Here is a 14,209-nt window from a genome sequence, read left to right on the forward strand (position 1 = left end):
ACAGTACATTTCTGATTAGAATTGTGCACCTACATTTTCTTCACCATCATAAATTGTCACATTTAATTCCACACATTTATTTGCTATTCCTGATTAGACACTGAAGGCTAAATTCCCCAAAGAATCAGCACTGAAAAACGTGTTATTTTATAAGCCAATTTTAAAGTTAGGCACAGTTTATAGAATAGAGCTTACCCCTGGAAACTGCAAATAAATTTAATATACTTTAGTATAATTATAGTATACAGGCATCTGCACCTAAATTTAGGCGCAAATGCCTGTATACTATAATTATGCACACAACTGAAAGTAATGCCCTTGATCCACCCATGACCTGCCATTTCTGCACCCCCTTTTTGACTCATGTCTAAATTTATGCACATAACTTGTAATTGATTTTAATTAGCACCAATAAATTGCTTGTTAAAGCCAATTATTGGTGCTAATTAGCTTGTAATTCAATTAAATTGCATGTACAATTTTTAGCGTTTTTTATATAATTTGGTAGTGACAGTCAGTGCAATAGTAGCTTGGGCTAGTCTGTCTTCCAGGTATTAAAAGCAGAGAATCCAACTCCAACAATCCGTTGCCCCAGCACCATTATTTGAGGTTGACTAGAGAGAATGATACAGGAATAAAAATTGTCCCCGTCTCTACCCCATCCCCTGTCCCCGCTCTGTCCCTATGAGCTCAGTCCCCGTCCCCGCAAACTATCTTATCCCATCCGAACATGCCTCAAATAGTTTTAAACTGAACTTATTTTAATAAAGTATAAAAATAAATAATATTCTTTACAATTGTCATTTTATAAATCAGAGTTCTGGCTGCTGAACTAGAGGAAGAGATCTTCAGCTGGCAGAGCTTTAGTTATAAACGTTTATCAACACAGCTAGCACAGTTACTTACCGTAACAGGTGTTATCCAGGGACAGCAGGCATATATTCTCACGTATGGGTGACGTCACCGACAGAGCCCCGGTACGGACCACTTTAAAAGTGCATCACCACTTTAAGAACTTAGAAAGTTTGCGATAGCCCGAACCGCGCATGCGCGAGTGCCTTCCTGCCCGACGCAGGGCACGCGATCCCTCAGTTAAGATTGGCCAGCTATGAAGCCAGCTCGGGGAGGTGGGAGGGTTGTGAGAATATCTGCCTGCTTTCCCTGGATAACACCTGTTACGGTAAGTAACTGTGCTTTATCCCAGGCCAAGCAGGCAGCATATTCTCACGTATGGGTGACCTCCAAGCTAACAGAAATGGGATGGTGGGAGAGTTGGCCTTAAGAAAAGAAATATTTATAATACAGATTGGACGAAGTGCCCATCCCGTCTGGAAAAAAGACTCCAGACAAAAGTGAGAAGTGAAGGTATGAACTGAGGACCAGATGGCAGCTGTACAGAGTTCCTCAATAGGAGTAGATCTGAGGAAAGCCACAGAAGCTGCCATAGCTCGAATCTGTGGGCTGTGACACGACTCTCCAGTGCCAGTCCAGTCAGAGCATAGCAGAACAAGATGCAGGCAGCCCAGCCAGTGGGAAATGTTCTTTTAGAAACAGGATGCCCCAAATTATGAGGATCAAAAGAGATGAACAGTTGGGGAGATGTTCGATGTGACTTTGGCCAGTCAATGGAATAGGCCAAAGCTTGGTTACAGTCCAAAGTATGCAAAGCGATTACTCCAGCATGAGAAAGCACCGTTACTTACCATAACAGGTGTTATCCAGGGTCAGCAGGCAGATATTCTCACTGATGGGTGACGGCGTCGATAGAGCCCAGTACGGACACTTCAAGAACTTGAAAAAGCTCTTGACGCCCGCACCACACAGGCGTGAGTGCTTTCCTACCCGATATAGGCGCGTGGTCCCTCAGTTAAGATAAGCCAGCTAAGAAGCCAACCCGGGGAGGTGGGTGGGTTGTGAGAATATCTGCTTGCTGTACCTGGATAACATCTGTTACGGTAAGTAACTGTGCTTTATCCCAGGACAAGCAGGCAGCATATTCTCATTGATGGGTGACCTCCAAGCTAACAGAGATGGGATGGTGAGAGAGTTGGCCAAAGAAATACAATTGGAAAACATAATGGCCGAAGTGCCCATCCCATCTGGAGAAAAAACCAGACAATAGTGAGAAGTGAAGGAATGAACTGAGGACCAGGTGGCAGCTGTACAGAGTTCCTCAGTAATGTAACTATAAGGAAAACAACAAAAGCTGCCAGAACTCGAACTTAGGGACTGGGACATGATATCCCTGTGCCAGGCCAGTCTGAGTAAAGAAGAACGAGAGAGAGGCAATCAGCCAAGTGAAAATCGTTCCCATGAATATAGGATATCCACACTGAGTTGAATCAAAAGAAAAGGTTAGAAACATAGAAACATAGAAGATGACGGCAGATAAGGGCCATAGCCCATCAGGTCTGCCCACTCTACTGACCTACCCCCAAGTCTACTATCCTAGGGATACCACTCCTGGTGACAGGTTCCCTTGGCTTAACCCTCTAAGGGATCCCACATGGGCATCCCATTTGCTCTTAAATTCTTGCACGCTGTTTGCCTCGATCACCTGCACCGGGAGCTCGTTCCAAGGATCAACCACTCTCTCGGTGAAGAAATATTTCCTGGTGTCGCCATGAAATTTCCCGCCCCTGAGTTTGAGCGGATGCCCTCTTGTGGCTGAGGGTCCTTTGAAAAAGAGAATATTTTTTTCCGTCTCGATCATGTCTCCTCTCTCCCTACGTTACTCGAGTGAGTACAGCCGCAAATTTTTCAGCCTTTCCTCATACGATAGATCCTTGAGCCCCGAGACCATCCTGGTGGCCATCCGTTGCACCGACTCTACTCTCAGCACATCTTTTCGGTAGTGTGGCCTCCAGAATTGCACAAAGTATTCCAAATGAGGCCTCACCATGGTTCTGTATAATGGCATTATGACTTCAGGCTTCCGGCTGACGAAACTCCTGCGGATGCAACCTAACAACTGACTTGCCTTAGATGAAGCCTTCTCCACATGATCAGCAGTTTTCATGTCTGCGCTGATGATCACTCCTAAGTCTCGTTCTGTTGAAGTTCTAGCTAAGGTCTCACCATTCAAGGTGTAAGTTCTGCACGGATTTCTGCTGCCGAGGTGCATGATCTTGCATTTCTTAGCGTTGGGATAAAATCACTGCAGCTCCGACCTGCATAACAAGGAGGACAAAAAACCGCTTACAGGACAAAACATATAAATCCAGGATCTCGTAGGAAAAATGAGGTGCAGGAAACAACACAGACAGAACTGACTGAGCAAAATGAAAATAGTAGAAGATACTGTGGACATGAACACAGAATCACCTTGGCTTGATGAAAGACTGACAAGGATGAAGCTGCTAGCAGGACATGAAACTTACCGATCCCTCTGGAAGAGGTGAGAGACATTAAAAAAAAACATTTTCCTGTTAATAAACTCAAGCGGAGCTGTCGCCATTGTTACAAATGGTAGCATCAACAACCAGGAAAGAACCACGGGAATAGTCCAGACGACAGAAGAAGGAATGAGGTGTGGTTACACACATGAAAAAACCCCTGTAATGAGCATGGGAACCAGAGAAGAAATCAGAAAAAGAGGTTGCTCCTTGACAAATCAAGGGAAAAAATGCAATAGCATTAAAAAGAAGTTTGAGAGCTATAGACTCGAGACTAGAATCAAACAAAGCAAAAATACCACCGGTTAGGAAGGTGGAAACAGGCAGAGAAAAAGACACCAGGAAAGAAAACGAAACCACTTTTGATATCAACAAGGGTGAGTGGCTGGTGTCCTGGCCGAAATCAACAAATGAGCTGAAAAAAATGTAAATGAAACGGATGCAGCCCAAAGAAAAAACCAGTGAAGATTGGAAGAAATCAAAGATTCCTGAGTTGGAGAGAACCGAGCAGGAAAATGAGAAGAAAGGGCTTCCATCAATTTGAGTAGACGAAAAAGGGAGAACCCATGTTGACTGGGTCACATGCATCATGGTGGTAACAGCTCAACAGGAGAAGAAGCGAAGGGAATGCATAGAAAAATATGCTCGCTCAATCCAGGAGAAAAATAACCGTTGCCAGACAAAGAAAAATCCTGGAGTAAAAGGATTAAAGAATCCTGTTGAAATTGGCTGCTGGAAAATTCAGCTCCCCTTGAACAGCAGCAAGAGCAGATGGCCAATCGTCTCCAAGGTCACATAAACAGGGCCTCCTGACATAACAGGAGAGAGTCCTTGCTCAATTACATGGAGTGTAAAACCCCTGAATTGACTGTGCAAGGAAGGAAGACATGAGGACAGAGAAGAAGATGAAAATCATGAGGTCCTAAAAATAACATTAGAAAAAAATAGGAAAAAATTGGGAAAAATCTGATGCCTGGCAGTCGAAAGACTCTGAGGCTGTAGAATGCCCATATGAAACCCCCAGGCAGAAATTAGATGCAGCAAGCATGAAGACCATGCAAGGAGGTAACAAATAGAAAAGGAAACCTCCGTAGAGACTAGAGGAGATCAAAGATATACAAGCTTTGAGAGACAAGCCCTTGCCTGGAACCACTGGAAAACAAAAGACCACTGAGGAGTACAAGAATGTAGTCCAACCCGTGACATAACAGAAACAGGAGAATGTCTGTCGTTCAAAAGAAATAACATGTGTAAGATTGAAAACAATCCGAAAAAAGAAACACTCTTAGAAGAGTGCAGTCAAGAAGTACCCCAAAGAAACAGAGACATGAATGTGGGTACGGAAAATGAAAAGTGAAAGAAAATGAGATAAGTGAGAAAAAAACATCTGAACCATCTCTCAGGGAAAAAACAACTGGGTAAAAAACCGGATGTTCAAAAAATAGAAAAACAAAGAGACCCTGTAATCGAATAGATGTGGCCAGCACAATCAGACACCCCCTGAATAATCTGGGAAGAAAAAAAACCAAAACTAGTAAGGAGAACTGTGGAAGAACACAGCTTGAAAGACGTATGAATTGGAGCCTGTAGCAGCTACCCAGAAAATCAGGAAGCAGAGCCATGAATCTGAAATCCTTGGCTCATGATCAGTACCATCGGTGTCGCTCCACGTTTCCAAGATGAAAATGCCTATATCAAGGCAGTCATCGACATCGAAACGGAGCCAGAGATAGGGCTGAAAAAGATCGGCAGGACTTGACTCACTGCTACAATGACCTGAAGCCCAGAGGAGAAAATTAACTTACCAAAAGAAGCATCATCACAGGCAGTGCGGACTGGAGAAGCGGTGCTGGAAGTACGCTGGGTACCGGTCACTGGCATCGACTGATGCCGGATTCCTGGTGGTGTCGATGGGAAACTGCTTCTGGAGAATACACATGAAAATGCACTGAAGAGGAAAAAAGCAAGGGAAGAAAAAAACAGCAAGGCCAAGGTCCCAATAGTGCTAAAATAACAGAAGGATGTCGGTGAAGACAAGTTCCACAACAAAACAACCGCATGGAGGAAAAATTGGCAGGAAAAACCAGCCCAGGATAAGAGCCATGCAGAGGGGCGAAAACAAAATGGTGATCCATAAGGCTCTACTAAGCCAAACCGACAACGGTAAAGAAAAAAATAAAAAATAAAGTAAAATTTCTTTTTTTTTTTTTTTTTAACCTATCAAAGAAAGAAAAGAAGAAACTGATAAAAAGTCAGTAAACCGCGAGAGCAAAAACGCAACTTCTTAGCTCTGTGGAAACTAAGAAACTGAGGGACCACACGCCTACGTCGGGCAGGAAGGCACTTGCGCATGCGTGGTGCAGGTGTCAAGAGCTTTTCAAGTTCTTGAAGTGTCCGTACTGGGGCTCCATCAGTGCTGTCACCCATCAGTGAGAATATGCTGCCTGCTTGTCCTGGGATAATGAGGTTTAGGGAAAAACACTGGTAGAACAATGGACTGATGAAGATGGAATTCAGTGACAACTTTTGGAAGAAACTTTGACGTGTACGCAGAACCACCTTGCCATGATGAAAAACTGTGAAGGGTGGATATGTTGCTAATGCTTGTAACTCACTGACCCTCCTGGCAGAGCTGAGAGTAATAAGGAAGACCACTTTCCAGGTAAGAAATTTGAGATGAGCTGTAGCCATTGGTTCAAATGGTGGCTTCATCAAACTGGAAAGAACCACATGACAGGTGAAGGCTTGAGAGGTAGTTTCACATTGAAAAGTCTTGTCATGAATCTAGAGACCAAAAGATGAGCAGTAAGAGGGTTTCCCTTGACTGGCTTGTGAAAAGCTTTAATAGCGCTGAGATGGACTCTGACAGATACAGATTTGAGGCCAGAATCAGACAGATGAAGCAGAGAATCCAACAGCAAATCTACTGCTAATGAAGGTGGATTATGATGATGATGATGAAGAAGAGACCAGGAAGAGAATCTTTTGTTGACAACATAGCTGGGTGACTGGTTGCCTGAATGCATCAAGAATTTGATGAATAGGCTGAGAAAGATACAAGTGAGATGGATTCAGCCCGAGAGAAACCAAGCGGTCAGGTGTGGTGATTGCAGGTTGGATGTAGAAGTGATTCCTGATTCTGAGTAAGCAGAGTATGAAAAAATGGAAGAGATATAGGCTCCCTGGAGCTGAATTGAAGTAGAAAGGAGAACCCATATTGCCGGGACCACCGTGGAGCAAAGAGAGTCATGGTGGCTGGTTCTCTGTTGAGGTTGAACACAGTGCTCAACATGAGAGGAATTGGAGGGAATGCTTAAAGAAAAACAGACCTGTCCAATCCAGGAGAAAGGCATCTGCTTCCAGACGGAGAGGAAAGTAAAGACTGGAGCAAAACTGGGGCAACCGGTGATTGTGAGGAGCCGCAAATAAGTCCACTTGAGGGGTACCCCATTAAACAAAAATGGACTGGAGAATTGCAGAATTGAGAGTCCATTGATGAAGCTGAAGAATTCTGCTGAAGTTGTCTACTAGGAAATTCATCTCCCTTTCAATGTAGACAGCTTTCAAGAAAAGATTGCAAGCTGTCACCCAAATCCAGATGTTGTCTTGGGCCTCCTGACACAACAGGAGAGAGCCCGTGCCTCCTTGCTTGTTTATGTAGTACATAGCTACTTTATTATCTGGGTAAAGAAGGAGGACTTGAGGGCAGAGTAGATGATAGAAGGCCTTGAGGGCATAAAAACATTGCTCCGAGTTCTTGGAAATTGATGTGACATTTCTACTCCCTAGCGGTCTAAAGATCATCCATGTGAGCCCCCCCGGAATAAGGAGATGCTGATGACCTGGAGATGAGGGGGCAAGTGAAAAAAGGAGACCTCTGGATAGATTGGAAGAGGTCATCCAGCATTAAAGCGACTGCAGAAGAGATGATGTCACATATAAATGTTGTGAGAGATGAGCCGTCGCAGGAGATCACTGAGAAGCAATGGTTCACGGAGGAAGGCGAAGATGCTGCCTTGCCAATGGTGTTACATGGACAGTTGAGGCCATGTGGCCTAGAAGAACATGTGTCTGGCAGAGATGGATTGAAGAGGAAGCAATTGCTGACACAGACGGATGAGAGCCTGAAGGCGATCTGAAGGAAGAAACACTCTCAAGAGAGTGGTATCTAGGATTGTCCCAATGAACTGCAGACATTGAGTCGGAGAGAGATGTGATTCGGGGAAGTTGACCGAGAATCATAGTGACTGAAGAAAAGAAAATGGTCTGAGATGTTACTTGGACCACATCCAGAAATACTTGGACCACATCCAGAAATGAAACAGCCTACTGCAACCAGTTGTCTGGGTAAGAAAAGACTTGAAAACCCTGAGATTAGAGAAATGCCGCCCTAAACTCACTCTGGGAGAAGATGCCAGGCTGAAAGGAAATACCGTGTACTGGTAATGACACCAATTGAGTGGACAGGTACTCCTTGGAAGCCGGATGGATTGAGATATGTGTGTAGGCTTCCATGGAATCCAGACAGCAGAGCCATTCGTTCCAATAGAGGAGAGGAGAAAGCAGGGTGAGGAAGCACATCCTGAATATCTCCTTGAGAGAAAAAGGTTGAGAGGTCTGAGAGCCAGGATGGGTCTCAGACCATCAGCCTACTTGGGTACCTAGGAGGAACAGGAGGAAATACCTGACCCCGCTGATCGAAGGGAACTTCCTCGATGGGATTAAGCAGGAGAATAGAATGAGCCTTTTAAAGAAGAAAGGAGGACTGTGAAAGGTCCAAAACAGACTCGCTTGGGAATCTGAAGGCAGGATGTGAAAATTGAGTATATAAGCCTGCCACATAAAAGTGAGAATACAAAGATCTGAGGAGATGAGATCTCAACAATCTATGAAGAAGTGAAGATAGCTTTCAATGAAGAAGTGAAGATAGCCTTCAATGGATTGAGGCATTCACTGGAAAAAAGGGGAGATTGATTATGATCTGAAGAAACACATCAAAAAAGGTTGTATTAATGTGTACGGAGCAGCCTATGGGTTGTGTTGTTGCTGATGTGGTTGCTGTTGTGACTTTATCTCCTGGAACAGAGACTGGAACAGAGTCAAAGGTCATGTTGGACATGTCCAGAGTGTCCTATCTGGGCTCATGGCAGAGAACATCTGAGTAGCCCTGTCCATGGAAAAGCAAAAATTTCTCCCCTAAACAAGGTGCAATGACTAGCCTGTTCTGGTGGATAATGCTCAGCTGAGATCCTCTAAGCCAGGAAAGGTGCCTCATAGCAACTGACATTACTGCCGCATGAGAAATCAAGGCAAAGGCGTCATGTGCTGATTCATCCAGAAAATATTTTGGAACGTGGCTAGTTGGTGCACCAAATGCTTCAGATAGAGGGAAAAAGCAAATACCAGACCGGTTGGCCATGATAGCATTCTGATAAAGACGTGAGCCAAACCAATGCAGAGCCTTGTCCTCTCCACTAGGAGGTACAAAGGCACAGACACTCACTCCCGAGAAGATATGTATGAGGGAGTGAAGGTGTATCAAACCTGAAAAGGGAACCACCCTGTATAGTGAGTCCAAATATGTACCGATATGGTGTTGAAGAAGATCGGTGTCAGAAGAACCGTCGATGTTGGTTCTGATACCAGAATCGGTGCCGCTACTGAAAATCTCTTGGGTAGATACCACTGGCGCCGAAAGAGTCTATGTCGACATGGGAGTCGGCATAAACAGCCAAAAATCCTTCCGTAAGTCCTCTTTCAACAACTGCGTTATGCGCTGCAGTAGAGAAAACCACCGGTACCATTGGCCTTTTTCAGCTGGTACCTTCGGCGCCGCTATACGCTCCGGAGATGAGAATACCGGTATCAAGGCTTTCATCAATACCGAAGCAGAGCAATAGGTGGGGCTGGTAGAGGTCGGCAGGATTAGACTCACTAAGACTATGACCCGAAGCCCAGAGGGAGCAGGGAAAAGTTAGGCAGCCAACTTACCCACTGGAGTTGCGATACCGCAGACAGGATATGAAGATCCAATCTCGGTGTCGATGTTGGTGCAGGCTTGATTAATACGGCCCGGTGTCGGAAAAGCGGTGGGCACCAGATTCCTGACAGCACAGAATAGGAGCTGATGTTGAAGTGGAGTGGAAATGCGCTGCTGAAGAAAAAAGTAGAGGAAGCAAAAATCGGCAAGGTCGAGGGCCCAACACTGCGAGAAGCAGCGGTGGATGGTGGTGACCACAAGTGCCCGAGCACAGCAACTGCCCGTATTGAGAATAATCAGCGGAAGGGCCAGGAACAAGACAGCCATAGGAAAAACGAATGCTATGGCGATCCATAAAGGCCTGCCGAACCGAAGTCCACAACAGCAAAAGAAAAATCTAATATAATAAAACGGTAGCTGCGCATGCGCACTCCCTCCTGCGTGTTCCGTTTTCCGTGTGCTGTAGGGCCCCACATGTAGGAGTGCGCATGCACGGCTACCGTTTTATTATATTAGATATTGGCTGCTGGTAGGGGCTAGAGAGTGATGCTGAATCTCAAGGTATTGCATGGAATAGCATGGAATGGGTTCTGTTTAGGGTTGTTTTCCGTCCTGTTGTTCGGTCTGGCCTGCTCCCTGCTCACCTTGCCGTATTGTATTTTTAAGTTGAAAGACCCGGCGGTGGCTCCTCTCAAGATCCCCGCCTGCGTCGGACTTCCGACGCAGGTGGGGATCATGAGAGAAGCCGCCGCCGTATCTTTCAACTAAAAAATACAACACAGCAAGGCACGCAGGGAGCAGGGCAGACCGAAGCTCCAAATTGAACTGCCAGTTGTCCGGCTCCCTTACCGGAGTTATTTTTCAGTTTACAGGTGCCGCCGCGGCTCCTGTCACGAGCCACACCTGCTTCAGAGAAGACTTCCGATGCAGGCGGGGATCATTAAAGGAGCCGCGGCGGCACTTTTAAACTGAAAAATAACTCCGGCAATGGAGTCGGCCAGACTGCGGGAAGATTAGGGGGATGGAGAAATCCTGCTGCTTTACAGGGAAATGGAGGGGGAGGGAATGCTGTGGCTACTGCACAGGGAAGTGGGGGGAGGGGAAAAAATGCTGCTGAACAGGGAAATGGAGGGGGGAATGCTGTGACTACTGCACAGGGAAGTGGGGGGAGGGGAAAAATGCTGCTGAAAGGGAAATGGAGGGGGAGGGAATGCTGTGGCTACTGCACAGGGAAGTGGGGGGGAGGGGATAAAATGCTGCTGAACAGGGAAATGGAGGGGGAGGGAATGCTGTGGCTACTGCACAGGGAAGTGGGGGGGACGGGAAAAAATGCTGCTGAACACGGAAATGGAGGGGGAAGGAATGCTACGGCTGCTGCACAGGGAAGTGGGGGCTGAAAAAAAAATGCTGCTGCACAGGGAAATGGAGGGGGAGGGAATGCTGCTTCCTCTTTTGCACAGGGAAGTAGAGGGGAGGGAAAAATGCTGCTACACGGGGAAATGGAGGGGGAGGGAATGCTGCTTTGGCTTCTGCATAGGGAAGTGGGGGGGAAGGGAAAAATGCTATTGCACAGTGAAATGGAGGGAGAGGCAATGCTGCAGCTGCTGCACAGGGAAGTATGGAGGGAGACAGAAAGAAAGGAAGAAAGACATAGGGGCATGGAGAGAGACAGCCAGCCAAAGGAGACCATGGAGTGAGACAGACAGAAAGAAAGACAGCCGGAGGGAGAGAGACAGAAAAAAAGACAGGGGTAGGGAGAGAGACAGAAAGAAAGATAGACATATATTCTAGCACCCGTTAATATAACGGGCTTAAAGACTAGTAAAGAATATATAAACTCTTGGGGGGTTTTTTGTTTATTTTTTTTAAACGAAAGAAGAAAAATAAAAGAATAGAAAACCGCTGCCAAGCAACCCCCCTCCCCACACACACACGAAAGAAGAAAAATAAAAGAATAGAAAACCACTGCCAAGTGACCCCCTCCCCCCCTGCAGCTGGAGAAATGCCCATTCTCTCCCACTGCCACGCAACACCCCCCTGCCTGTGACACTCAGCACTTCTCCCCCTTACCTTGATTTAGATGGCTGACCGAAGGGATGCCTACTCCCTCCAGTCAGCTGGCCCACCTTTTCAAAATGGGCCTTCATCTCCCCGGTGAGGGGCCTGAGGCTCTGAGGTTATGTGTCCCAGGTTATGAGGCCCAGGTTATATGTCTGGGCCAGAGACTTAGGCCACACCCCAGATGTATCAGCAAGGAGCCTAAGGCTCTGATTGGCTGATGCCTAAACAACCTGGGCCATTCAGAGCCTTAGGCTACTCCCTGGTGCATCTCAGGATACACTGGTGAGGGGAAGGCCCATTTTGAAGATGCTGGACAGCTGGCCGGAGGGAGAAGGCATTCCTCCGGTCAGCCATCGGGAGAGGGGGAGAGGGTGCTGGGTGTCGCATACAAGTTAGGTGCAGGTATTTAGGCCTGGGTTTCCTTGGCCTAAATGGGTGCACCTAAAAGTTATGACAAGCACTGGTGCTTAGCACAATTCTATATAGTGCATGTACATTTACAGAACTGCACTAAGCACAAGTGCCATTCTAGTCTGTGCCCATTTTGTCAGTGGTCTACATAGACCCCCATAAATCACAAGTTTCATGAAATGCAATATCAAGTTCACACATACCATTTTGTTTGAGTATAGCTGTCCTTTAAGTCTGGCACAACTTGTATGCCAATGTTTTTTTCGATATGTTTAATAAAGAAACGCTTATCCTCATATGATGTGCATTCAATGTAGCTATCTTTCACCTCTGAAGCATTGTGGTCAGTAAATGAAACTGAAGCACCAAAATGTCTTTGAATTCGTGAAACCATATACTTAATCTGTAATAGATTCAGAATAAAATATGAATATATGTAATAATAGTTATGTTTAGAAGGTTTAAATTTTACTGCTAATGACTGGGAGTCGTACTCCTTTGCCTTATGAATGACTAAGCTACAAAATAGGGATGAAAAACCATCTTCTCTCAAGAAAGAAATGTGGGCATTTTTCCTATATATAATAGAATAGCATTATGTATTATGCATATTTTATACATGGAGTGTAGCAGAGCAACCCTGCCTCCAATCTGCAGTTCTTGTGCTGCTTTGGGGAAGAAAGGTCATCTGGAAGGAGTGCATCACCTTGGAGAGCCAGAAAATGATCCTGCTAGGTTCTAGCCTTCAAGTGATACAATATTGTCTTATACTAAAGATGTGTCTGCAGGACTGCATGCCTGAGAAGGGTTAGGAAGGCCATTATAGTTGAAAGATATAAATACAAGACATCTCACAGCTCACTTCCCATCATAATTCACTTAACCATAGTATATATACTGTTTTGCAAAAATCTAAAATCATGTTTTTTTAAGAAATCCCTACTAGGGGTCCAAAGAGACTTCCATACAGAGTCTGCCCCCTCTCCCCTTTCACTTCCCTCTTCCATCATCTCCCTCCAATTTCTTCTCTCTTCTATATAGGCCTCTGTCTCCTTCTATAAAGTTTTTTTCCCTTCCCCTTCCATCAATATTTTCATCCTTTCTGTATCTTTCCCCTTCCATACAATGTCTGCCCCCTCTCTGCCCCTCAACTTTTCATTCAACATCTCCTTTTCCGATTCCACCTGCCATTATCTCCCTCCTCTCTGTCCACATCCCCAACCTCTGCCCTCACTCTCCCCTGTTCTATCCAGAATCTGTCTTCCCCACTTTTATACAGCATCTACCAACTCTCTTTCCCTTTCCATCAGTATCTTCCTCCTCTCTGTCTCCTCTTACATCCAGCATTGGCCACCTGTCACTCCCCCATTTCCATAAAGCATTTGGCCCCTCTCTCCTTTCCATCCAGCATCTCCCCTTGCAGTTTCTCCCTTCCATTATCTCCTGCTCTCTCTTCCCCAGACCATCTGCCTTTTTCTCTCCCCTCTTCCATCTAGTATCTGCCCCTTGTTTCCCCCCCCCCTTTATATAGCATTTGCCCCCTTTCTCCCTTTCCATTCCCTTGTGTCTCTTTCTTCTCCTTCCATATAGCATCTCTCTTTCCATTCTGTGACCTCCTTTTTCTCACCGTCTCTCCCCTTTCATCACATCTCCTGCCTGGCTACTGCTGATGTTACTGCTTCTTCCACGCACCAAGAACAGCACTTCCCTACCTCTCAAATGAGTAGCAGCAGTCACAAAACAGCCTACCTCACTCTCCCACAGGGCCGCACTCTTAGCCTCAGTATACACAGCTGCTGGTCACGCCCTTCCAATGTCCTCTTCTGGTTCCGGGGCAGTGTTGGCTGCTGAGCAAGCAGAGGTTGCTGATGCAGCCTCGCAGTCAGAGCCAATTATAGACATGCTGGGGCCCAGGGCATAAATTAAGGAGGGGGTCACCGAGCCCCCTCTCCTACCTGCCTTTTCCCTCTAATCTCCCCTCCTGCCATTTTCTACCACACATAAAAAGAACTTTAAAAGACATCTTCACACACAAAACATAGACCTTTACCAAATATAGAACTGAGAAACCCAAGAAATTAAATTCAGCAACAGAAAGAAAACCAGATATGCAGTTATTGTACTGAACACACAGGGGTCCTGTGCATTTATCCCTGGCAATTAAAAGTGCATACTAGGGCCAAATTCTATAAACAGCATCCTGATTGCAGGCGGCTAACTGCTGCCTAACCAGCCAATCGGGACACATGTTTCTAGAAAAAAAAAAAACACACAAAACTCTCCAGGAGTCTAGAGAGGCACATAGGCCCACCTAAGCTCGCCTAAGGCTAGGCATGGATGTGCCTTGGCCCGGAAGTAGACT

The 14,209-nt window shown here is 45.8% G+C and overlaps 1 protein-coding gene across 1 annotated transcript in view; it reads right to left on the reverse strand.

Annotated features, from left to right (window-relative positions):
* Window positions 1-14,209, reverse strand: part of WDR63 (WD repeat domain 63) — a 155,766-nt gene that overhangs the window by 97,930 nt on the left and 43,627 nt on the right. The window contains exon 7 of the mRNA XM_033917020.1: window positions 12,051-12,250. Coding sequence (XP_033772911.1) covers window positions 12,051-12,250 — 200 coding nt within the window. The remainder of the gene's footprint in view (window positions 1-12,050; window positions 12,251-14,209) is intronic.

Source organism: Geotrypetes seraphini, chromosome 12 (genome assembly GCF_902459505.1).
Source record: "Geotrypetes seraphini chromosome 12, aGeoSer1.1, whole genome shotgun sequence".
Taxonomy (NCBI): domain Eukaryota; kingdom Metazoa; phylum Chordata; class Amphibia; order Gymnophiona; family Dermophiidae; genus Geotrypetes; species Geotrypetes seraphini.